A 27,135-nucleotide genomic window follows, 5' to 3' on the forward strand; every position below is an offset into this window, starting at 1 on the left:
TTATTTCTCTCAAAAATATATAAGAAAAGGTAATGTATTCAATTTATTTCATTGACGACATACATTTTATATTGATTAAATTATATATTACTTCATTTGTTTTTTAACATTTGTCTATAAATTAATAATATACTAAACTCTGATCTATGAAAATTAGGTCATCAGTGAAAGAAAATGTCAAAAATGATCAATATCTTATTATTGATTATGTGTTTGGTGATTAATAGTACTAGCTATAGAGATCATGGTATGCAGAGTGGGTTGAAAGATGAAGATTTGGAATTGGAGAGGCAACTAAATATCCTTAACAAATCTCCTATAAAGAGTTTTCATGTATTTACACATAATTTGTTGGTTGTTTAGGTCATCTTAATTTGATTTATTATTCTAACAATTTATTTTTTATAGATAAAATCAGGATACATAGTCGATTGTATTGATATTAACAAACAACCTGCTTTTGATCATCCTTTATTGAAAAATCACAAGTTGCAGGTAAAACAATTATTGTATATTATTTTCAATTTTTTTTTATTACTTATATAGTTTGTTTCAATGATTATTTTTGTTTTTTTTTATGATAGAGAAAACCAATTTTTGAAAGAAATATTACTGAACGAAGAATTCAAAATTCATCAAAAAAGTCTAGATTCATTCTTGAGAAAGTTAGGTGTCCTCAAGGAACAGTTCCTATTCGAAGAACAACAAAAAATGATTTAATTCAAGGCAAATATCTATTCAATGCTGAAAATCTAACTCAAAATAGTGCCCTTAATCATGTAAGTTTTTTCAAATATATATATACTAAAAATTAATTTTTTGTTTATATAATTAATATTTATTACTTTTTCAAGTTAATGAATATGTTGAAATTGTAGTTTGCTCGACTGAATATTAAATATGCAAGTACTCTTTATTATGGAGTCAGTGGAACTACTAGTGTTTGGAATCCAAAAGTTTATAAGGGTCAATCAAGCAGCGGTAATTTATATGTTTTAAATGGAGAAGGAGATAATCTTAATAAAATTTTCGATTGGATGGCATGTGAGTTTTAATTTAATTTATAATTCTAGTTTTCTTTTTTTCTAGAAACATGCATCTATTTATAGATATAACTTTGATATTTAATTGAGTTTGAAGACATATAATTTATTTTACAATTTATCTCATATATTTGTTAGGTGTCTCCGCTATTATATAATAATGGTGAACCTCATTTATACTCGTTCTGGGCGGTAAGTTAATGTTTATATATTATTTAATATTCACTAATTTATATTATACTAATTGTTATGAATATATTTATTATTTTATTCAATGTTTATTATATTTTTTTGAATCTTTTATATGTAATTTTGTTTGAAAATCAAAATATTTGGTTTTAAGAATTCTAACATGTATTAAAAATATACAGTCACGTAAAAATGGATGTTTCAATATGTTGTGCAAGGGTTTCATTCAAGTTGACCGATCATTTTATTTGGGTTCACATATATCTAAGACATCTACCTATGGAGGAGATATTTACGAAGTTCGGCTTCAAATTTCTAAGGTCATCTATTTACATAAATATATGAACGGCGATCAACTTATTTTAAGTGTAAATTTTTTTAGTTTATTTCAAATTATAATCATTAAAATTGAATCTAATATAATTGTTAATTAAGTAAAAATATTAATTAATGATTAGATTAAATTTAACTTAGGAACTTTAATTTGAAGCAAGTTAAAAAAAATTATTTTAAAATAAGTTGATTATATATATATTATCTAGTGCTGAAGTTCAAAGAGATTTAATTTAAAATTTATACAAATTTTAATATTATCTAGTATATTTCTTATATGAGATTAAATTCTTAAAATTTAATCTTAAATAATTGAGATTTTACATTCTAACAGTAAAATCAATAAATGTTATGCTTTTCAGGATAATATAGGCAATTGGTGGTTAAAAGTTAGAGATAAAGATATTGGATATTTTCCCGCAGCTTTATTCTCCAACTTGTTCGAAGCAAATGAAGTAGGATGGGGTGGATATACAGTCACTCCTGCGGGTACTACTAGTCCTGCAATGGGTTCCGGATATTATCCTGATGAAGATATCACTCATGCATCTTATTTTAAGTTTCTTAAATATCTAAATATATTAGAGAGCATCATGATCCTTATCCATTATGATATAGCTCCAATGATGCTCCTAAATGCTATGGACTTGCAAACTATGAAGATAAGAGAAAGGATTTAGGATTTTTTTTTCAATTTGGTGGACCGGGTGGTAATTGTAGAAGTTAACTACAGTAAACAAGTTTTGTTATATGTAATAAAGATTTCTAATGATATGCATTTGTCTTTTTAAATAAATATATTCTAAAAATGTTAAATTTTTAAATTTTTTAAAGGTTTTTTATGGTCTAATAATGTAAAATATTACTCTTCAATTATATAAAAGTAAAAATATAAAATGCTTTTACTTTATTAGGTAGTAAAAAGTAGTATTAAAGTATATGTAAATATTAGAAGGAACTTTTGAATTGTCTACTATTTAATACTCAACTTAATATGAAACCGTTATTATTATTTATGTGTAAATATTTTTTGTTCTCTCTTAAAAGCTCATCTATATGACATATTTGCTTAGTAATAAAACCTTTTTAATAAAAAACACATCATATTATTATTTTATCTTTAGCCAATCGTAATCACTACACTGGTTTTTCTACAAACATTTTTTAAGAGGTTAATCATATTTTTTAATATTGAAAAAAAATAAAACCATATTTCACAAAAATAATTTAAAAAAGAATAAAACATATTTCACAAAAATAAACAAATAAAAATACATTTTATATAAAAAAATTATAAATAAACAAATAGATATCATATTTATAAAAAAACAAATAGAATATATTCTTAAAAAAGTGATCAAATAGAACATATATGTATGTAAAACGTCAAAATTTAGGAGACATATTATACACTTGATCCACTATCATTATGTAAACTAGCTATCCAAAGAAAATTATTATTTTTTTGAAATTCAAAAATTGCAGGCATTAAAATTATATATAATGAGGATTAAGCAACATTAAATGAAAATGCAAAGTAATAATATCAGTTAATTTTCTAACGGCTAATTTTTATGTATTATGATTTAGAATATTTTTTAATTTTTTGTTGTCTTAAATAAATCTTTTAATCTTTTTTATGTATTGAGAAATGAAGGAGTTGTGATCCTTGGAACATTGACTTCAAATGTTGACTTTTTGGTTAAACCACTTGGAACAAGCTTGTGTACTTGGACTTTCCTTGCATCTCAAAACACATGGGTGATCATATGAACTCAAAATAAGGTGTCCTTCAATGTCTCTTGATTAATTTGCTCAAAGTTTGAAGTTACTTGTTGAATAAGACATAGAAATAAACACTTGAACCTTTGACTTTCCTTGAGCAGTAAGCAACAAAACTTTGATGTATTCTTGCTCAAAATGAGATTGAAAGGTGCTTTAAAGCCTTTGAGATCATGCATTTAAAGATAGACCCCCCCCCCCCCTCCCCCACCCACCTCTTGAGAAATAATCAATATCTTACACAATAAAAACAAAATATATTTTTGCTATTTTGATTAGTGGTTAAATAAACAATGGACATGTAAACACAAAAGTAAAAACATCAACAAAGAGGTGCTTGATGATCCCTGCAATAGCATAACCCAAAGATGAGAGGGAGAGGGACCAAGAAGTGACCTTCTTTATGTTCAAGGATGCCAATAGTTTGTGGGATCTTAGAGTTAAAAATTAGGGTATGACAAACATCAACTGCAAATGCAGTAACAACACGAAGACTTTATGATGCAGATGATGCAGCAGATACAGGTTACCTAGCCAACTTCTCAACAGATGCAGAACAATGAACAACCTCCATAGTAGAATGCAAGAAACATGGGTCTTTAAGAATTTTATCAAATGACTCCTTTAGAATTCCACTGAGATTTAGATCCTCTTTAGCTCACTATTGGCTTACCAACATAGAGAGGATCTTTGAAGTAACATCATGTACTAAAGAGAACAAAGTAGTTTGTGCCACCCAGATGTTCAGGGGGCCTAAAACTAGGTGGTGGATGAATGTGTCTGCTATGATGACAACTATGGGGGTTACCAAAGATTTGGAATACTTTAAGGAAGCTGTGTTGGACAAGTATTTTCCAAAAAGTATAAGAGCCCATAAAGAGTTAGAATTTTAACTTCTTCGACAAGGTTACATGATCGTGGCAGAATTTACAACAAAGTTTGAAGACATGGCAACCCAATCGAGTCAGACCCTTTATGTTTCAGATGAGTGTTGGAAGATTAATCCATTTAAGATCAGTATTAGAGGGGAGATCAAGCATATGGTGGATCAAGAACGTTATAACACCTGTGCAAATTTACTTGACCAATGTTATATAATTGAGCATAATTTGAAGAAGATTCCACAAGAGAGGGAGAAATTCAGGAAGTGTCGGGGTGATCATGGGAGGACTAGCCAACATATGAAGCCAAGAGGATCACCATCCAAAAGAAGAAAAAAAAGGTCAGAATGTGAGACCAATTAAATACCCGCAGTTTCATAAGTGCAAGAAGTACCATCTTGGGGATTGTTAGCTTAGGTCCATGACATGATATGTTTGTCAGAAGGCAGACCACTTAGCCAGAGATTGTTCCAATAAGTAGATCCAAGTACACCATGGATGCAACGAAGGAGAAAAGCAACATAAATGTGATAACATATACGTGTTATGTGAATGAGCGGCCTTAGTTGTTCTTATTGATTTACATGCTATTTCATTTCCACCTAGTATGTTAATAGGATATGGTTAGAAGTGGTGCAATTATGATACCTGATGACCATCACCACTCCTAATGATGACATTGTAGATACTTCCTGAAAGTGTGAGAGTTGTCATATTATTGTAGAAGGTCTTACTTTCTTGAATGATCTATTTTGCTTACTTCTCAAGAGAATGAATATGGTTTTGGTAATCGATTAACTTTTCCTCTAATTTAATGTACATCAATTGTAAGGAGAATACTCTATTCATTCCTAAGGAATCAATGACTTCAGAGGAAATGGTGTCTAAAATATTAGAAGGTATTGTTAATTTGATTCATTTCCTCTTTTCAGAAGATAAAGCCTTTATTTTGATCATAACCATGGATTCAAATGAGAGAAAAGATGTTTCTTCAATCCCTATGGTGGATGAGTTTTAAAATGTGTTTCCAGAGGATGTCACTTCGTTGCCTCCTGAAAGGGAAGTGGAGTTCTCTATAAATATATTCCCAAGGACAACATCAGCGTCTATTGCATCTTATAGGATATCTCCAATAGACTCGTGGGAGGTGAAGATACAATTAGAAGAGTTACTAGAGGATCATTTTATCCGACCTAGTGTGAATCCCTGGGGTGCTCATGCTCTTTTGGTAAAGAAGAAGGATAATGGTATGCGGCTATGTATCGATAACCTTCAATTGAATAAAGTGACCATTAAGAAAAAAATATCATTTCCGTCAAATTAATGACCTCATAGATCAGTTGAAAGGATCCCGAGTGTTCTCAAATATTGATCTACAATATGGATATCATCAAATTCGGTTGAAGAGTTCATACACTCCTAAGACCGAATTATGAACCCGATATGGACATTACCATATATTAACAGCTTAATTATGTGATTCTAGATGCACATGTTTTTGGGTTGTTACACTAATTATGTTTGATTCATGATTAATGATTTAATCAAGATCCGTTCATCGATATTGTTCCGCTAAAAGGATCAAAATTTTCAAAAATCCCTTTTAAATCCCTTCACTTCTAGTTGTGGTTTATGCATTCGATAAAATTAGCTCACATCTGATATGATCTAAGTTATACTCTACACTAATCATACGACTTTGAGGTATTTGCTTGTTAAAGAGGAATCAAAGGCAAGGCTACTAAGATTATCTTTCTACTTCCAAAATTTGCTTTAGAGATTAAGGACAAGTAGAGGTGCGAAAAGAACGTAACAACTCATTTTTTAGATTGAGACAAATAAATGAAACTAAAGAGGAACAACAGATAGAAGATGAGCTCTATGATAAACACATCCTAACTATAAGGCACCATGGTTTACTGATTATGCGAATTATTTGATAGGTGGTACTTTCCCTTCATATTTTAACTTTAATCAAAAGAAAATTACTTTGTATGAATGTAGATTATTTATATGGATGATTCTTTCCTTTATAAAAGAAGAATCGGGGGTTTAATTAGAAGATGTGTACTAGATAAATATAAAATAAAGATACTAAAACGATATCATGATTCTAGTATGGGGTCCTTTTAATGGAGATCGTACAATTGCAAAAGTACTCAAATCATAAATATATGGCCGTCTTTATTATGGATGCATTCTATCATGTCAAAGAGTGTGATTGTTGTCAATAAATTGGAAGTTTTTTTAAAGAAGAATGAGATACCACAAAACTCTACGAAGGAAGTAAACCAGCTTGATCTTTAGGGAATGGACTTCATGGACGCATTTTCTCTTTCATTTGGTAACAATTACATCTTAGTTACAATTGAATACATATCAAAATGAGTAGAAGTTGTACCACCTTTAATAAATGACACTAAGGTAGTCATCAACCTCCTCAAGAATAATATCTTCTCAAGATTTGGGATACCTAGGGAATTAGAGAGTGATGAAAAAACACATTTCTTGAATCGGAAATAGATAGCTTACTAAGAAACTATAACGCTAATAATAGGATAGTAGCACCATATCATCTTCAAATAAGTGGGCAAGTGGAACTCTAACAAAAAAAATTAACCAAATATTGAGAAAATTGTGAATACAAGCTTGATGATGCATTGTGAATATATTATATAACTTTCAAAACACCAATAATGTCTTCTTATCTAAATCATTCGAGTAATATTAAAGTTATTTTTATTATGAATTTTAGTGAATTTGTAAGAGATTATTTAGTAGTTTTGATGCTGAATTTTAGGGACTTAAAGTGGATTATGACGGGGTTTTGTTGCTGAATTTTAGTGGATTTAGAATGGATTATAAAGTTGTTCTAATGCTGAATTTTAGTGAATTGTAAGAGATTATTTAGTGTTTTGATGCTGAATTTTAGAGAACATAAAGTGGAATATGATGTGGTTTTGCTTCTGAATTTTATTGGATTTAAAATGGATCACAAAGTGATTTTTATACCGAATTTTAGTGAAGTTATAAGAGATTGTTTAGCAGTTCTGATATTAGAGAACTTAAAGTGGATTCTTTTTTATTTTATGAATTTTAGTAAATTTAGAATGAGCTATATATAGCATGGTTAAGATGCTTAGTTTTGTGATCAAGAACTAGGATATGGCAAGGTAGAAATTATGATTTTTTATGAATTGAAACCAGAATATGATAAGGTTGAAATGTTGTTTTTTCACGAACTAGATCTTAAATATGATATATAGCTCAGTATCAACAGAAATGAACGAGATAACAAGTATTCCGGAATAAGCAGAATGTCATCTCGCTTGGATATTGTTTCACTCTCTTAATGTGTTGTATCTCTTTTATTGATTATTTAGTATTATAGTCCAAAGGTTATGTATTAAATCATGATTTATGATTTTATGTAATAATAACAATAATAATAATAAGAATAATGAGAGTTTTATATTATTTTGTTTTATTTTTATTGAACAAAAGGCAATATTCAACCATTCTCTTATTTATTTATGTAACATAAATATCTCAATAAAATATATATGCATTGTTATTATATCTTAATTTTTTTAATTTTTTTTACTTTCATTATTATACTTCTTAAATAAATTAAAAAGTTTTTCAAATATTTTTTTATATCGTTTTTAGTAATAATTCAATAAACTTTAGTTAAATAATTATTTTTAACATAGTATAATTATCTAAATAAATATTATAAATATATAAGAAATACATAGAATAATTTGATGAAATTCACTTAATATTTAATTTACTTTTGAATTAAGTTTTTAATACATTTTATTTTTCACAAAATATTTTTAACCTTTTATTATTATTATTATTATCATTAGACTAAATTACAGTCCCCATATTTTATCTAACATTTCCATATTAACGTATAATTATTTATTTATAGAATTCCTAAAAGATTCCAATATAAATATTTTTGATGATTTCACTAGTGAAAGAGACACGGTATTTAAAAATACATATAAGTGTAAAATTATGAGATAAATATTTTTTTTTAAAATTTAAAGTAGAAAGATTACTTTTATGAATCAGCTAAATAAAGAGATTGAAAATCTATCTAAGCCTTATTATTATTATTATTATTATTATTATTATTATTATTATTATTGTTACTATTATTATTATTATTATTACTATTATTATTATTATTATTATTATTATTATTATTATTATTATTATTATTATTATTATTATTATTATAGTTCATTTGTGATAAATATTTTTGAAAGAGATGAGTCTAATATTATCTTTTACAAAAGTTTTGCCTTTCTAGATTATATATGGACATAGATATATTTGATAGAGGTCCAAAAAACTTTTTCAATATTATACATAGCATGATCAAATAAAAATAATTTCTATTCATAACATTAATTTGAATAATATTTTTTAAAATATAAAATTTTAATGATCGAATTAGTGAAATTGTGATTTAAATTATAGCTCTTGATATCGATAATGTTGGGGGAGATTTTTCACTAGGGAGCATTGAACATAGTGGGACTTCCTTTTCTAGAGCAACATATTTGAGAGACACACCACATATTCACCTAAAACCTTAAGGTAATAGGTGAGTGGGTTCTCTCACTTATAAATGCTCAAGTCTCCACATTATCAACCAATGTGGAACTATTATCCACACTACTCACACTTGACACATTCTCAACACTCCCCCTCAAGTGTGAGTCCACAATGCTCCCCCTCAAGTGAAAGCTCTACTTACTTCTCTTGTATCGCATAAAACGTTTCTTATTCACCCTCTTTGCACCGTTGACACTATTCAACGGAGCGTTTCTTATTCACCCTCCTGGCGCCATTGACTTTCGATACAAGTAACCTGGTCCCTTTCTGAAACCAAAGGCTCGTGATACCATTTGTTGGGGGAGATTTTTCACTAGGGAGCATTGAAAATAGTGAGATTTCCTTATTCTAGAGCAACACCTTTGAGAGACACACCACATATTCACCCAAAACCTTACGCACCATGTTCATTATTGTACGAATTTTCCTCTCGGCAACCCCGTTTTATTGAGGCGTATACGGAGGCACCACCTCACGTACAATTCCCTCAAGATCAAAAAACTTGCCAAACTCACTAGAGGCATACTCACATCCATCATCCATTTTGAGAATTTTGAGCTTCCAACCGCTTTGGCGCTCCACCATGGATTTGAAATTCTTGAAAACTCCAAATACCTCATCTTTTCTCTTGATAAGATATGTCCAAAGCTTCCTACTAAAATTGTCAATGAACGTAACAAAATATCGATTGCCACCATAAGTCTCTACTTGCATCGGTCCGCAAATGTCGGAACATACCACCTAAAGTAAGTCTTTGGTTCTTCGACCCGCATCTTTGCTAAACACATTCTTGTGATGTTTAGCCTTCACACATTCCTCACACAATTCAGTTGGAATACTAATGTGTGACAACCCCGTTACCATTTCACTTTGTTGCAACTTTCTTAGATCCCTAAAATTAAGGTGACCAAGACGGTAATGCTATAACCACTCATCTCTACTTTTCGTGGTAGCTATACAACGATGCTCTATAACCTTTAACTCAAGCTTAAAGGTTCTATTGGCAGCCATCAGCGCTTTTAGAATCAACAGATAATGAGAAAAATAATGAGAGGGAGTGTGTGTGTGTTTAAAAAAAAGAAATCTCAGCATGAAACAAATTTTAATTAGTGCTTAAAAAGAAAAAGATATTAATGTTTAAATAACACAAATATATAGTTAACTAAATAAATATAAATCTTTAAATTTAAGAAGTAAAAAAAGACAAAGCTTATTGTCCAATAAAAAATTGCCACATGTCAATCAAAGGATCCTAATTTTTATAAATATTTTTATTTTAAAATATTAAAAATAGTTAATTAATTTATATTTAACTTTAATTTAAAATTCTATCCGTTTGATTGAAATATCACATAAAATATGAATTATATTTTATCGTAAAATTAAATTCCATGTGAATGTGTATTTTAATAAAAAATTATAAATTTGATTGGACTATAATAAATAATTCTTTTGACATGTAAAAACCTAATTGGGTTCACCTATCACCAGGGTCGGCCCAATCATATTGGTGGCCCTGTTCTAATTACAAAAATGGGCCCAAATTGTTTTTAAAATACAATTATAATAATTAAAAAAAACATATAAAAAATATAATTATGTATTAATTAAAAATAAACTTAATTATAATTATTTTATGTTTTGATCGATCTTGATTTTTGTATATATTAAGTTTTTATCATAACATTTCTTTCAATTATTGAGTTTTTTTAATAATATTTTAGTTATTTTTATTAATATTTATGAAAAAAAATTCAAAATTTCAAAATTTGGGGGCTCTTTAATATTTGAGGCCCTGTGTTGCAGCACATGTTGCACTTGCACAGGGTCGGCTCTGCCTATCACATGTCTATGTTTAATGTTGTAGAAATATCACTTTAGATAAGTTGGGTCTAAATATATGTTTTATACTTACTGAGTTACATTTCAACAATATGGAAAACACTATATATTAATAATATAACAATATAACAACAACATTGTCAACAATACAATAACAATCTAAATATAACAACACATTAACAATGAAACAACTAAAACAAAATATATAACATTCTCAACAATACAAAAACAATTTCAACGTTACTCAATCACAAAAGATATAACATTAAATAAGAATAAAAATATATTCTTACGAATCAAGCTATTCTCAATATCACTCAAGCCCTAGTCAAGTTTTCATCAAGGGATGTTTATTTTATCATCATTATGGTTTGAAATTCAAGAAAACATCAAGTTGGTACAGAGGGGTGCAAGTTGGTTTGACCTAATTTTCAAGTACGCCATGTCTTTGGTCCAAACTCCATAACTTCTTCATTTTTTATCCAATTGCCAACCTTCTTTGAGCCAAATGTGACTTTTGGGATCCTCTACAACTTTGATTCAAGAATCAAACACCAATTCATTTATTAAATACCTCATTTGTGCAAAGGATCAAGTTGGCAAAATGGGTCAAAACCTTGTCATGGCCACTAATTTCTACCATTTCCATTTTTAGCTCAAGCATCCTTTTGATCCTATTTCTTTTGCATCTTATTAATATCTTGTCAAAGATAATTTGGCACAAGTTTGGCTTAAAATGAACGAGGGAATCAAAAGTTATGATGTCATCAACTTGGGACCTCAAAATGAATAAAAACATGCATCATTATGCTTAACCAATTACCCAAACTAAAACTCAGTTACAACCTCAACTTCCTGTATGACCCTAATTTTGACCCTAATATCCCTCATGGCATCATGTTATTGAACAAGAGCATTGCCTCAAGGATCATAGCATGTTTGGCTCCTTAACCCTAAGGCTGGGACTTGTTTGAGTGTTTTGAAACCACCAAGCATGCTTGTATTGTATATTATTGCTTTTCTTATTTTGATTACTAACCAAAAGCACAAACATATGTCACTAATTCTTTTTTATTTAAAGCTCAAGTGATCATGTGCTCCAATGCTCCTAGGAGGCTCCTAAGCTCAATGAAATGGCTAGATGAAGATGAGAACAAGCATGGAAATGGTCCACAAGGTTCCTAATCATCATATATGTCTCCCAAGTATCTTAATTTGTCAATTTGATCAAGATAACCCAAAGGACTTGAGGATTGCTTCCCAAGGAAACCCTAATTCAACTGTGCTTTGATTGTGCCTTGCTCATGAAGCAACCTCAACCTATGATAAAATTTAATTAAGAGAAGTTATTTCATTCATTATTTTATGCATATATGAGCCTATGTGAGGCCCCTCAATTATTTATTCATCAAGATTGGAGGTTTGGCTTTGAGAAGTTGACCAGTCAAGTCATATGACTAAACTAAGATCCATTGAGATATAACTTATGATGTGTTTGTCAAATGAAGATGACCCCAAAAGAAACAATGTTCTTAAGAACCATATGAAAAACTTTCATGTTCATCAAAAATCCATTTGAAACTTGGAAGGTCATCATTAATTTCAAAACATTATAGGTCATTTTGACTGAAACCCTAATTTTGGGTCAACTTCCCAAAGACCTAACTTCCTTAATTTTTATTATTTTGATGTGAGACCAAACTCATTGTAAATGTTGAGATTTCTAATTAAAATGTTATGTTGGACAAAATTTCATAATCCTAAAATAAATACATGTGATAATACAAAACATTATAGGTCATCTTGTACCTAAGTCATTGAATTTGAAAAAGTACCCAACTTCAAATGCCTATAACGTTTTCATGAAAAATTCAAATGATGCAAAATTTGAGTCTAAATTGAGAATCTTGAAAATATATACAACTTTGATGTTGGAGGTTTTTCCATTTGAAGCTTGCATCAGGGAAACAGAGGGGCTTGAATAGGCTTGCTTTTTGTGAAAATTTTCAAAGGACACTTAAACATGTTTTGTACCCCAACTTTCACAGCAAGTTTTCATTAATTTACAAATGCCAAATGAATTTTTTCCCAACATGACTTTTGTTTCTTATTTCAAGGACTTTCCAACCATTACTCACATTACTTTTTTGGACTTTCCATTGGTGAGTTTCGAAAAGCTCTTTCTTTATGTTCATTTTTGCATTTCATGTTGAAACTTGATGTGCAAGCCAATTCCACTTCAATTACACGTCCAATTCCATTTCATTTGAGTTCATCTTGGTTTAGCACCCATATTGGGCCTTACATGCTCCTGTACAAGCCCATGCACCAAAATTCAAAGTTGCAATGCACACGAGAGAATCATGATCTCAACCCTCTTCAGCTATAAATAAGAGCTCAATCTCATTCATTTCTCAACATGGTGGAGACCTGAAGTGCTGCAGAATTGAAATCCCAACCATTACCAAAGGAATTTTCAGATTTTTCTCTCTTTTTCAAGCTTGAAATTCAACATCATTAGTTGATTTTCAATGCTCAATTCCTTAACTTATCATCTCCATTACATCTCTAGAGCAAAAGCAGATCAAGATCTTAAAGAATTCGTGGCCTTAGAAGCTCCATTTCAGAGGTAGAACTTCAAACTTTTTGGATCTAGATCTTGCAATTCAATGTAATTTTCTTTGGTTTGTATGGTTTTCTGAAGTCCTCGCACTTGAGGCAGGCCAGTGGTGGTCTCAATTCTTCATTTCGTGCGTTTTTAGTTGACACACCATGATCTTCCATCTCACATTTCTCTCAAAATAGGAAGGTTGAGGAAGATCCATGGGCACATAGGTGATGTACATCATCTGCGCTTCATTTTGACATCCTTATTTTTCATTTTCATTGCAAAAATTTCTCTGCAAGTGGTGGCCGGAATCTGGTATCTCACCAGAGAAGATGGTGGTTTCCACCACCATCCCCACTTGTATGCTTCCCAGCCCTTGGATCGTGTCTTAATGTTATAATCCTGAGCATCCATTGTGATTACTTGATTTAATGCATTATGTCGCGCGTTTGACTCCAGTGTATCATGCACCCTTGCATCTGAGCCGTTTCCCCTTGCCATGTTAATTAATGAGTTTGATCTGGTGGCTGCGTTTTTTTCTATTATTTCTATTTTCTTTTAATTTCGGTTAATTCCTTTTATTTTCAAAATTCATAGAAAATTTATTTGAAGTCACAAAAATATGAGACCAATTCCAAAAAAAATCTTGAAAAATCTAGTTTCATATTTTGATTTTTAATTATTTTTGTGACTTCATTTAATATTTTTTGTGAATTATTTGATTTTTAATAGTTTTAATTCATTTTTAATTACTTTCTAATATTTGAAAAATCCAAAAATATTTTCCTAACACCTATGGATAATGATAAGTCAATGAAGAATAGTCTCATCAATTTCTTATTTGATTTGAGATTTATTTGAGATTTTAATTCATATTGTGTTATTTTTTATTGATTTTAGTTATTTTTAAATAGTTTCTGATTTCTAAAATTGTTGAGAAAATTTGTCAAAGTTTGTTTGACCATATTAGACCTATGAGAATTTAATTGGACTTGTTGAAGTTGATTTGAATTAAATTTGAGGTTTGACCATATTTTGATTATTTTATTTTGCATTTATTTTTAATTCAAAAAATACCAAAAAATTATGATTGACTTGTTGACTTGTAATCTTCATTTCTTTTCTGTTTAGCATTGATTGATGATGACTTGGTTCATATTTGATCAATTGAGTTTGATACTTGAATTCTCTTTCCCTCCCTTTCATCTTCATCCCATTCTTTTCATCATTTGGCCAATGAGTTAATGTCTTATGGTTGGTCTTGACAAATGAGAGGTTTAACCTTCTTTGATCTAAACCAAACTCAACTTGATCCAAGATCAAGTGAGTTGTTTTGTGTCCAAGATAGGTTGCTTCTTGGTCAAGCAAATAACCTAAAGTCCATACAAGGCCCTTCTCCTTTTGTTTTGGCATGACAAGTTTGTGGAGCTTGGCTTACTAGTCATGATCTCTAACTTGTGTTTATTTGCCTATAGTTTTATTGACCGACCTCAGATAGGTGTGACTACTACATTAGTCCACTTACGATTGCTTAACATGGCGCTACATTGTCTTATGACAAACTAACATAACTTCACTAATTACTAACTTTAATTTGAGTATTTAATTTCTTGCCCTTTACTTTTAATGCCATTTATTTCTTGCTCATTTATTCATATTGCTTTTCATTTTGCTCACTTGAGCATATATTTTATGTTTATGTCATTTGTCTTTTGCTCATTTGAGCTCATTATTCTATATAAATATATTGTTGTCTTGTGATTGTTTTGTCTTTGTTTTGTGTGAACCTAATGCAAAAAGGAGAAAGGACTTAGAATTAGGACATACCCATGCTTAAAGGAGTTCAAGAGCAACTAGGCCTCATGCCTTTAGAATGCTAAACTTGTTGAAGAGCAACTAGGCCTCATGCCTTTAGAATGCTAAATTTCAAAGTTGACTTTAAAGGACTTCTCATCTAAACTTATTCTTTGTCCATTCCCCTTATTGTGTTTGTGAACTTTTTGGTGTTTGCTCTTGTGTGATAGGGATTCCATTTTGGGATAGTAAAAAGGACCATTGTCATGAGTAGCCAAGTTAAGAGAGACAAGCCAAATGGAGATCCTAGGAGCTTGAACCCAAGTTGTTTGATTGCTTGTGTGTTTGCTAAGTCCAAAAGAAAGGAGCATCTTGAATTATCTCTATGATTTCAAGAAAAGGAACTCCAAGGGTTTATCTTTTCTCTTTCATCTTTGTATGCTTTAGGACTAGCCCTTATCTTCTTCTCCTCACTCTAACCAAGCCAAAATCTTTTTCTTCAAACTTTGACTTTGTTTCAAACTAGAAACCTAGGCCTTATGCCTTTGACTTTTCAAAACCATTTTTCATTAATACTCATTGTGAATGAATCTTAATCCTACTTTGACTTCATTTTTGTAAATACATCTAACTTGTAAATGTAACTCACTTCAAGTTGTTTTGTGGTCCCAATGGACACCTTATTAAAACCTTTTCATAAACATTAGTCATAGGTTTGAGTTATCATAGTGGTTGATGTAAATCTCACATCATCCTTAGTGATTGGATTATAAGTCTTCCATACTTATTATAGGGTTAACCCCTCACTAGTATGTTGAAGTCTTCCTCACACGGTGGATTGTTGGTTTAGGTTGAGTTTTCTCCCTTTTATAACAAAAGACCTTAAGACTTTTGGTCAAATCAATTCACCAATCTTTGAGATTTTTACCCCGAACTACGAGGTTTTGATCCTCCTTTGTGATGGTACGTAGGCAATGGGTTCATCCCTTCAAACAACAAACTTGTAAATATAATTTATTCTCTTCTCATCCCTCCAATCTTTTGTACAAATATTTTCACAAATACCAACCTACAACACATATTTGCAAAAAGGGTTCCCTTAGAGTACTAAGGATGCTTTGGGTGCGTAAAACCTTCCCATTTCATAACCAACCCCCTTACCCAGATCTCTGACATTTTTATTAGTTTTTTATTTGAAAAACTTCTTACCTTGGCTTTTGTTCGCTTTTTAGCCTTTCCTTTGGACAAATAAAAGTGCGGTGGCGACTCGAATTGTATGTTTACTTTTGGTTTAGTCAATAAACCTAAAGGTAACGAAACCCCGCTACACTTCCCAAGCATGTAAATTTAACCTCAAGGCTCATTTAGACTTGGTTTTTTATGCATCATGTTCTACTCCTTTAAGTAATCATTTGGCTCAAAGAAAATTAGAAAATGCACGAGTGAATTGTAATTGTCTAAAGCATGAACATGGTGACCAAAACTCTAGTTTGCACTGTGACCTATAATGTGGAATCATGCCAAAATCAACTTGGGATCACCTCTCATGCTTGCAAGCTTGTTTCCCATGACCAAACGCATCTGACCATAACACAAAATGATTGGTAAAGTGCCAAAATCACGAGTTTGGTGCCAAATTTTCACACGAATTCAGATCCAGTTCACACGTATTTGAATTCCAACACATTCCCTATAAATAGATGAAGGTTTTGCCTAATTTACCAAGCTTGAAGATCCATGAAACCCATATCTCACTGAAACTCAAAAGCACCCAAAAAACAGTTTATGGTTTCATTGATTCAAGCTCTTACCTTTGAGTTCCTTTTCCCATAAAGCTTCGTCAACCTCCTTAGAACTTTCTCCAACTGGAACCGAGCTTTGATACTGCCTGATTTGCTTTGACCATTTCCACCATTGTTGACCCCGAGCTTCAATTTGGACAAGGTAGTTACGAGTGAAGTTACACTTCAAGCAAGTTACCATTCTCTTTGTGTTGTTCCACTGATTGAAAGCCCTTATCTATCTTTTAATTAGCTTTTGATTTGGTAATTTAATTTAACTTTGAAGTCTTAGGGTTCTTCACGAGTTTGAGAAAATTCTCTCTTCTCAAAACAAATTAATTTCTTTGATATAGAGATATAAGGACGATGATGTAGAAGCTTGCACGCATAGTATTTGAGCTAAAAACTCCCAGTTCTTGAATTTTCAAAATCATAAATCCGGAGGTTGAAGATGAGGTTTTACGCGCGCTTCAGAGGGAAAATTTGGATCCCTGGCAATCAGAATGTGTCATCTTCCATAGTCGTTGTATTCAAATGTTTTATTTTATTTTTTTATTTCATTTAATTCATTTTTCTTCCAAAATTTATTTTAACTAACATCTTTATTATTTTTTATTCCAACTTTTTTTATAATTTCATAAATATATTATCTACCACATATAATTTTTTCAGATTTTTAAAATCTTGTTTGCATTTAATTCATATTTTCTTTTATTTTCTATTTAATTTTCATTTAATAATTTTATTTTAATAATTTTTGAATGTTTTTCATCCCAACTTTTGAGGTTAAGTTACTTATGATTTTTTTGACCTTCTCCATTTTTCTTGGATTTTTATTTCGTGTTTTATTACTTCTTTGACATTTCCTCTTACTAATCATTTTTAAATCATTATTAAATCAGTTTTTGATCATTTTTATTCATTTTTATTATTCACTTGATGTTTTGACTTAAGTTGGTTGTTTGGCTGATGAGGTCTTCCACATCTCAAATCATTGATAGATGGACTTGAGGTTGATTCAACCTTCTCTGATTCAAAATTGTTGACAGATGATCATGAGTTATCTTTAATACTTTGCATCAGTGATAGGGTATCCCTCAATGCGCTATATTGTGAGTCCTTTGATTTATGGATATAATGATCCATATATGATTGCCTTAGTTCCTCCTTCTCTATCTTCATCCATCTCTTCTCTTATTTTATTTTGATCATTGTGTGACATGTTATAGGAGATTAACTTTGTGTTAATTCTCTAACATGTCTAACACATACATTGTTTTTGACCGACCTCAGATAGGTATAACTTCTACATAAGCCTACTTATGATTTCTTAATATAACGCTAAATTATACCGACACAAATTAATAGATCGTTAACTTCTAACCTTAATCAATGACATTTAATTATTGCCATTTAATCATTGCCCTTTAATTCAAGTCATTTACTCTTATGCCATTTACTTAACACACTTTACTTTTATGTCTCATTAATCATCATCTGACTTCATACTCTATTCATTTTCCTTATTCATATGTTGCTTATTTTGTTTGATTGATTTGCTTGTTAATCTTAATGAATCAAAACATGATAAAGTGACTTTGACTTGATCTTAAACCTTTGCTTGATTTGGAGTGTTTATGGCCTCTTGGACATTGGACTTGGAATTAGGTTTTAAATCATTTGCCTGACTTGGAGTGACCTTGGACCCATGAACCTTGTGGACACTTTGACTTGCCTTTGTTCATGTTGAACTTTGGAGCTTGTTTGTTTTTATTCATCTATTTCATGCCTTTTTCGTATTGCATTCACCTACTTATGCTTAGCACATATTAGCACACACATGGATTTCTCTTGGGCTATCTAACAATGGGATATAGGATAGTACCCTTTGCACTCACATGGATTTCTCTTGTGCTACCTAACAATGAGACCTTAGACTAGTCTTTGTATGATCATGCATATATGTTTGTTCCCCAATCTCATTCCTTTGATTTGGCTCGATCAAATTCCACTTTGATCAATTAGATCCTTTCATATGATACACTTCCTCTTTGTCTTTATAAAGTGATCATAAGTCCCTTGGTAATTTGATGGGACTTATCTCTATTACTTTTGAACTTCATCCTCTTAGCAAGTACAAGACTCCTAGTAGATCACAGATCTCTTCAGCAGATCTCAATCATCTGACTCATCCCTAGAAGCATCTCTAGGGATCCTGCTTCAACAACTTCTCAGAGTTTGACTAGGCTTTCATGCCAGGAGCCTTAAGCAATAGATAATGATGAGATGGGATCTTCCCTACACTTGTCTAGGATATCTCTGAGTACGGGACGAATGACCCAGTTGCTCAGAGTATTTGTCTCTGTTCATAGACTTTAGTACAATTCCAGTCAATTCACTGATAAGTCTGCAACTAGCCATGTGGCTCTTTTATCTCCATTTCTTGGTTATGACACCATAATTCAGGGACACACCTTCATGGTTAACCTCTTATCCTCTCCCGTTTTAAATACCATTCCCTTACCATGTTAAACTCAGTTCTTTGGTAAGAGCCTTGTAATGTTAGTCCATGTGTTTTAACAAGTTCATATTTTTCTTTGTTATCATGTGAGACCTTGTGCTTTGGTAAGACCCTTGTCATGTTAGTCCATGTGCTTTGATTTGAAAAGTTTCTATTTTTATTTCTTACCATGTGAGACCATGTACTTTGGTAAGACCCTTGTCATGTTAGTCCTTATGCTTTGACAAGTTCCTGTTTTTGTTTCTTACCATGTGAGACTCTGTGCTTTGGTAAGACCTTTGTCATGTTAGTCCCTATGCTTTGACAAGTTTCTATTTTTCTTTCTTACCATGTTAGACCGGTTCTTTGGTAAGACCCTTGTCATGTTAGACCCTGTGCTTTGACAAATTCCTGTTTTTCTCCCTTACCATATGAGACCCAGTGATTTGGTAAGATCTATGTCATGTTAGACTCAGTGCTTTAACAGGTTCCTGCTTTCTTTACTTACCATGTCAGTCCCCGTGCTTTGGTAAGTCTTTTCTTTCCGGTTTAAACATCACCCTCAATCATTTATTTTTCTGGTCTTTATCCTCCGAACTATGGAGCCATGACTTCCTCATTTCACTATGAGGATACTTATGTACGAGGATGCGAATCTTTGGCGAACTTTTTCCTCTTTCTTTTCTTTCTCTGGTTCTCTGAACTACGAGGATCTGGATTTCTCATTTGACTATGAGAATACTTAGGCATGAAGGTCCCAATCCTCCTCGAGCACTCACATTGTAACTCATTTTCTATTTTGCAGGTACATGAAGATAGCAATATTCATTCAAGCAAGAGCATTCAAAATGATTTACATGGGGTACCATGGATGTGAGGGGTGTTAATATTTTCCACTTGCATGACCAACTTCCTTATCCGTTTCTCTGTTTTCCCTTTGTATTTTAATGATATTTTCCCTTCCTTGTTTTAGGATAAATAAAGTTTGGTGGCGACTCTGTTATATGTTCGATCGTGTGATGCGTTTGAGCATATTTCACGTAGTTCCATACCCTTCTTGCATGTTTCGTCTTTTTCCTCCTTGATTCAAATTTAAAATGATGGAGTTTGCTTTGTGTATTTATGGAAATTGGTCTCTGATATCGTCTTCTTCTGTTTTAAAGGGCTTTTGCTGGGATATTGTTGTGTTGTGAAGGAAATAAACTAAAACTTGTTATGTTTTAATTTAAGAGAAACACTTTTCACTACGGTTGATAATAATAATCGTAGTGATATCTTATACATGTTACCATGATTTCAATGTCTACCCATTGGTGAATGATATAGGAAATTGTCTCTAAACGCTCACAAGCGTGTGATTCACCTTTTTACTAAACCTAACTCATTTCACCTTCAAACTTCATATTCCATTCTTCAAAAGTTAATACAATATATTGAAAAACTTGGTTTAAAGATTAATGGTAAGTTTAACTTTATCAAGTACACAATATGATTAAACCTTAACATATAACTTTAAGACCAAATTTTTTAAGATAGTAAAAATTAATGAAGACATTTCCCCCAAAGCATCCATGAGATTGTAAAAATTATGATTGTCAGTAAAAATTAAACTCTGTGTGAGATTGTGAAAATTAAACTATCCATGAGATATTCCACACAAAAGCGACCATGACATTATAAAAACGAACGCCACATTTCTCAACGGTTGGAAAGCATGATTGTGGTGAAAAACAATTTAATTTTAATATAAATATAAAAATTAAGGGGCAGCCCTTTTTTTTTAATGAAAGAAATAAAAAATTATTGGTGCTGGAATTAGAAGAGTATCACTCATATCTATAACCGCAGTTGTTAGGTTGTACCGTGGTGAAAAATGATTTTATACTAAATAAAAATAATAAAGGCGCCATATTTCACTATGAAAAAAATGTTTTAATTTTAATATAAATAAAAAATTAAGGGCAGACTTCTTTTTGGTAACGAAAAAAAGAAAAATTAATGATGATTGGATTCAAAACATGTCACTCCTAATCTATCACCATAGTTGTTAGACTTGACAGTGATAAAAAATATTTTAATAAATAAAAAATAGAGACATCTAAATATAAGTTATTAATTTTGTTAATTAAATGATGAAAATAAGAAGATATTACGAAGTGCATATTTTGTAATAGTATTGGGATCAAATTGACGTTCAACTATTACCTATTAATTATACTAAATATTTATTTAGAGTGTTGACGTAGATTTCAACATGAGCTCAATAAAGATTAAATTTTTATTATTTAACAAATATTTGATTATATGCAATTCAAATGTTGGTAATAAATTATACCATAAAATAAAATATTGTATAAAAATTATACAACATGATTTTATTTATAATACATAATATAAATAAATATCGTTGTGATTGAATCCAAACAGACTGTTTACATTCATTTAATTTAACTAACATAAATTTATTTATTTATTACTCCCACTTCTCATTTTATTTATTTTTAAAATATAATAATATTCAAGAAATATAATTATTTTAATAAATTATAATTTATCTTTCTCATATAAAATTATCTAACTTTTAATTTGTATGAAATGATTAAATGACTAATAATTCAAAAATAATGTAATATACTTGTGAAATTGAATGTATGTTTATAAGAAAAAGCTACAAAATATTTAGATGGTAAGTGCTATTAAAAATGAAATATTATGACTTTTTCAATTGAAGAGGGGAAACTAAAAAACGATTTTACAAAAAATTATTCCAAAAAAATAATAAAAAAGTAAAAAATGTATTTATTAAGAATTATTTCTCCCAAAAAGATATAAGAAAAGGTAATGTATTCAATTTATTTCATTGACCACATACATTTATATTGATTAAATTATATATTACTTCATTTGTTTTTTAACATTTGTCTATATATAAATAATATACTAAACTCTGGTCTATGAAAATTAAGTCATCAGTGAAAGAAAATGTCAAAAATGATCAATATCTTATTATTGATTATGTGTTTGGTGATTAATAGTACTAGCTATAGAGATCATGGTATGCAGAGTGGGCTGAAAGATGAAGATTTGGAATTGGAGAGGCAACTAAATATCCTTAACAAATCTCCTATAAAGAGTTTTCATGTATTTACACATAATTTGTTGGTGGTTTAGGTCATCTTAATTTGATTTATTATTCTAATAATTTATTTTTTATTGAATTTCAATGGTTTTTATAGATAAAATCAGGATACATAGTCGATTGTATTGATATTAACAAACAACCTGCTTTTGATCATCCTTTATTGAAAAATCACAAGTTGCAGGTAAAACAATTATTGTATATTATTTTCAATTTCTTTTATTACTTATACAGTTTGTTTCAATGATTATTTTTGTTTTTTTTTTATGATAGAGAAAACCAATTTTTGAAAGAAATATTACTGAAAGAAGAATTCAAAATTCATCAGAAAAGTCTAGATTCATTCTTGAGACAGTTAGGTGTCCTCAAGGAACAGTTCCTATCCGAAGAACAACAAAAAATGATTTAATTCAAGGCAAATATCTATTCAATGCTGAAAATCTAACTCAAAATAGTGCCCTTAATCATGTAAGTTTTTTCGAATATTATATACTAAAAATTAATTTTTTATTTATATAATTAATATTTATAACTTTTTCAAGTTAATGAATATGTTAAAATTGTAGTTTGCTCGACTGAATCTTAAACATGTAAATGCTCCTTATTATGGAGCTAGTGGAACTACTAGTGTTTGGAATCCAAAAGTTTATAAGGGTCAATCAAGTAGCGGTAACTTATATGTTCTAAATGGAGAAGGAGATAATCTTAATAAAATTTCGATTGGATGGCATGTGAGTTTTAATTTAATTTATAATTCTAGTTTTCTTTTTTTCTATAAACATGCATGTATTTATAGATACAACTTTGATATTTAATTGAATTTGAAAACATATAATTTATTTTATAATTTATCTCATATTTGTTAGGTGTCTCCGCTATTATATAATAATGGTGAAACTCATTTATACTCGTTCTGGGCGGTAAGTTAATGTTTATATATTATTTAATATTCACTAATTTATATTATACTAATTATTTTACATAAATGATAACTTTTCTCCCACCACAAATACTTGATTATTATATCTTCAACCAATTAGTTATCACCATTTCATTTTATTATATATAATTATTTATGAAATATTTAAATTGTAGATGTTTTCAATGCATTTTAGCTTAAAGATAACTCTACAATTTTTTGAAATTGTTAAATAAAAATGCTCCTTTCACATAAAATTGTTATGAATATTTATTATTTTATTCAATGTTTCTTATATTTTTTTGAATCTTTTATATGTAATTTTGTTTGAAAATCAAAATATTTGGTTTTAAAAATTCTAACATGTATTAAAAAAATACAGTCAGGTAAAAATGGATGTTTCAATATGTTGTGCAAGGGTTTCATTCAAGTTGACCGAACATTTTATTTGGGTTCACATATATCTAAGACATCTACCTATGGAGGAGATATTTACGAAGTTCGGCTTCAAATTTCTAAGGTCATCTCTTTACATAAAATCTCATATATATATATATATATATATATATATATATATATATATATATATATATATATATATATATATATATATATATATATATATATATATATATATATATCTATATATATATATATATATATATATATATATATATATATATATACACACGGCGATCGACTTATTGTAAGAGTAAATTTTTTTAATTTATTTCAAATTATAATCATTAAAATTGAATCTAATATAATGGTTGATTAAGTAAAAATATTAATTAATAATTAGATTAAATTTAATTTGAAGTAAGTTAAAAAAAATTATTTTAAAATAGTTGATCATATATATATATATATATATATATATATATATATATATATATTATCTAGTGATGAAGTTCAAAGAGATTTAATTTAAAATTTATACAAATTTTAATATTATTTAGTATATTTCTTATATGAGATTAAATTCTTAAAATTTAATCATAAATATTTGATATTTTACAATCTAACAGTAAAATCATTAAATGTTATGCTTTTCAGGATAATACAGGCAATTGGTGGTTAAAAGTTAGAGATAAAGATATTGGATATTTTCCCGCAGCTTTATTCTCCATCTTGTACGAAGCTGATCAAGTAGGATGGGGTGGATATACAGTTACTCCTGCGGGTACTACTAGTCCTGCAATGGGTTCCGGATATTATCCTGATGAAGACGTCACTCATGCATCTTATTTTAAGTTTATTAAATATCTAAATATAATTAGAGAGCCTTACGATCCTTTTCCATTTATCGTAGATAGCTACAATGATGCTCCTAAATGCTATGGACTTACAAACTATGAAGATAAGAGAAAGGATTTAGGATATTTTTTTCAATTTGGTGGACCGGGTGGTAATTGTAGAAGTTAACTACAGTAAACAGGTTTTGTTATATGTAATAAAGATTTCTAATGATATGCATTTGTCTTTTTAAATAAATATATTTAAAAATGTTAAATTTTAGATTTTTTAAAGGTTTTTTATGGTCTAATAATGTAAAATATTACTCTTCAATTATATAAAAGTAAAAATATAAAATGCTTTTACTTTATTAGGTAGTAATAAGTAGTATTAAAGTATATGTAAATATTAGAAGGAACTTTTGAATTGTCTACTATTTTAATACTCAACTTAATATGAAACCATTATTATTATTTATGTGTAAATATATTTTGTTCTCTCTTAAAAGCTCATCTATATTACACATTTGCTTAGTAATAAAACCTTTTTAATAAAGGACACATCATTTTATTATTTTATCTTTAGCCAATCATAATCACTACACTGGTTTTTCTACAAACATTTTTTAAGAGGTTAATCATATTTTTATTATATTGAAAAAAGAATAAAACCATATTTCACAAAAATAAATTTAAAAAAGAATAAAACATATTTCACAAAAATAAACAAATAAAAATACATTTTATATTAAAAAAATTATAAATAAACAAATAGATATCATATTTATAAAAAAACAAATATAATATATTCTTAAAAAGTGATCAAATAGAACTATATGTATGTAAAACGTCCAAATTTAGGAGACATATTATACACTTGATCCACTATCATTATGTAAACTGGCTATCCAAAGAAAATTATTATTTTTTTGAAATTAAAAAATTGCAGGCATTAAAATTAAATATAATGAGGATTAAGCAACATTAAATGAAAATGCAAAGTAATAATATCAGTTAATTTTCTAACGGCTAATTTTTATGTATTATGATTTAGAATTTTTTTAATTTTTTGTTGTCTTAAATAAATCTTTTAATCTTTTTTATTTTTTAATAAATCCATATTGTAATTAAAGATCCTTAACGGTATCCGAGGGCACTAGTTTACATTTCCATTTTTTTTATTATGTAATTTTTCTAAAGAAACATCTATTGTTCTTTCCTTCGATTTCAAGTAGTAAATGCATGAATAAATTTGATAGCAAGTGATTCTAAGTTTCTCTCATTATTAATGAAGTTCAAATTTCGGACACTGGTGATTTCTTCAGTTCTAAGTCATCATGTTCAACTCAATGGGGCATCTTGTTCCGAAGGCTTTTTGGTCTCATTCTTTTTGTAATGTGTTGTCATTATAACAAAGATTACAATGTTTCAAGAGAGGTTTCATTTGGATTCTTGAGAACAAAGTTATGGCATGTTGAAGTTGGCATGAAAAATTGGTTATGTAACTTAGAAAAAATTCAAGTGTCCAATGCTTGAAAATGACTCGTAATGTCTCAATGGATTCTATGGTCTTCCAAACATAATTTGACCTTAATCATATAAGGAAAACTTGTAGAGGGAATCACAAATGACATTGTGCTAAAAGAATTTTCCTCCAATGTTGAGATTTGAAGAAGTTATGAATCTTGAAAGTTTAGAAAAAGTCATTTGAAAATAGGTCAAATTTCACTAAGTCCACAAATGACATATAATGTCTCCAAACTTTTGTTGATCCTCCAAGCATAATTGGATCTTGTCATGTAAAGAGAAGTTGTAGAAGATGTTGATAGCAGTCATATGAAAAAACAAGCATTCAAAAATATTGAGAATTGAAGGAGTTGTGATCCTTGGAACATTGACTTCAAATGTTGACTTTTTGGTTAAACCACTTGGAACAAGCTTGTGTACTTGGACTTTCCTTGCATTTCAAAACACATGGGTGATCATATGAACTCAAAATAAGGTGTCCTTCAATGTCTCTTGATTAATTTGCTCAAAGTTTGAAGTTACTTGTTGAATAAGACATAGAAATAAACACATGAACCTTTGACTTTCCTTGAGAAGTAAGCAACAAAACTTTGATGTATTCTTGCTCAAAATGAGATTGAAAGGTGCTTTAAAGCCTTTGAGATCATGCATTTAAAGATAGACCCCCCCCTCTTGAGAATTAATCGATATCTTACAAAATAAAAACAAAACATATTTTTGCTATTTTGATTAGTGGTTAAATAAACAATGGACATGTAAACACAAAAGTAAAACATCAACAAAGAGGTACTTGATGATCCCTGCAATAGCATAACCCAAAGATGAGAGGGAGAGGGACCAAGAAGTGACCTTCTTTATGTTCAAGGATGTCAATAGTATGTGGGATCTTAGAGTTAAAAATTAGGGTATGACAAACATCAACTGAAAATG

General features: G+C 29.5%; 1 protein-coding gene and 1 pseudogene across 1 annotated transcript; both read left to right on the forward strand.

Annotated features, from left to right (window-relative positions):
- The first annotated feature begins 138 nt into the window (after positions 1-138).
- On the forward strand, positions 139-2,245 carry LOC127114859 (uncharacterized; annotated as a pseudogene).
- Positions 2,246-22,328: 20,083 nt separating this feature from the next.
- LOC127114861 (uncharacterized) lies at positions 22,329-24,937 on the forward strand. Its single transcript, XM_051046679.1, has 7 exons — positions 22,329-22,526; positions 22,622-22,708; positions 22,798-22,992; positions 23,091-23,255; positions 23,391-23,444; positions 23,826-23,963; positions 24,500-24,937. Exons 1-7 carry the CDS (start codon positions 22,368-22,370, stop codon positions 24,866-24,868), a joined length of 1,167 nt encoding a protein of 388 aa, XP_050902636.1. The 5' UTR covers positions 22,329-22,367; the 3' UTR covers positions 24,869-24,937.
- Positions 24,938-27,135: the final 2,198 nt, after the last annotated feature.

The sequence above is a fragment of the Lathyrus oleraceus genome, unplaced genomic scaffold, assembly GCF_024323335.1.
Source record: "Lathyrus oleraceus cultivar Zhongwan6 unplaced genomic scaffold, CAAS_Psat_ZW6_1.0 chrUn0716, whole genome shotgun sequence".
NCBI lineage: Eukaryota > Viridiplantae > Streptophyta > Magnoliopsida > Fabales > Fabaceae > Lathyrus > Lathyrus oleraceus.

Excerpts from the sequence above, each read along its gene's own strand:
- LOC127114861 (XM_051046679.1), top strand. The coding sequence starts at position 22,368 with ATGTCAAAAATGATCAATATCTTATTATTGATTATGTGTTTGGTGATT. Across the intron at positions 22,993-23,090 it reads AAAATAGTGCCCTTAATCAT|TTTGCTCGACTGAATCTTAA; the intron begins GTAAGTTTTTTC and ends TTAAAATTGTAG. Across the intron at positions 23,964-24,499 it reads TTCGGCTTCAAATTTCTAAG|GATAATACAGGCAATTGGTG; the intron begins GTCATCTCTTTA and ends TATGCTTTTCAG.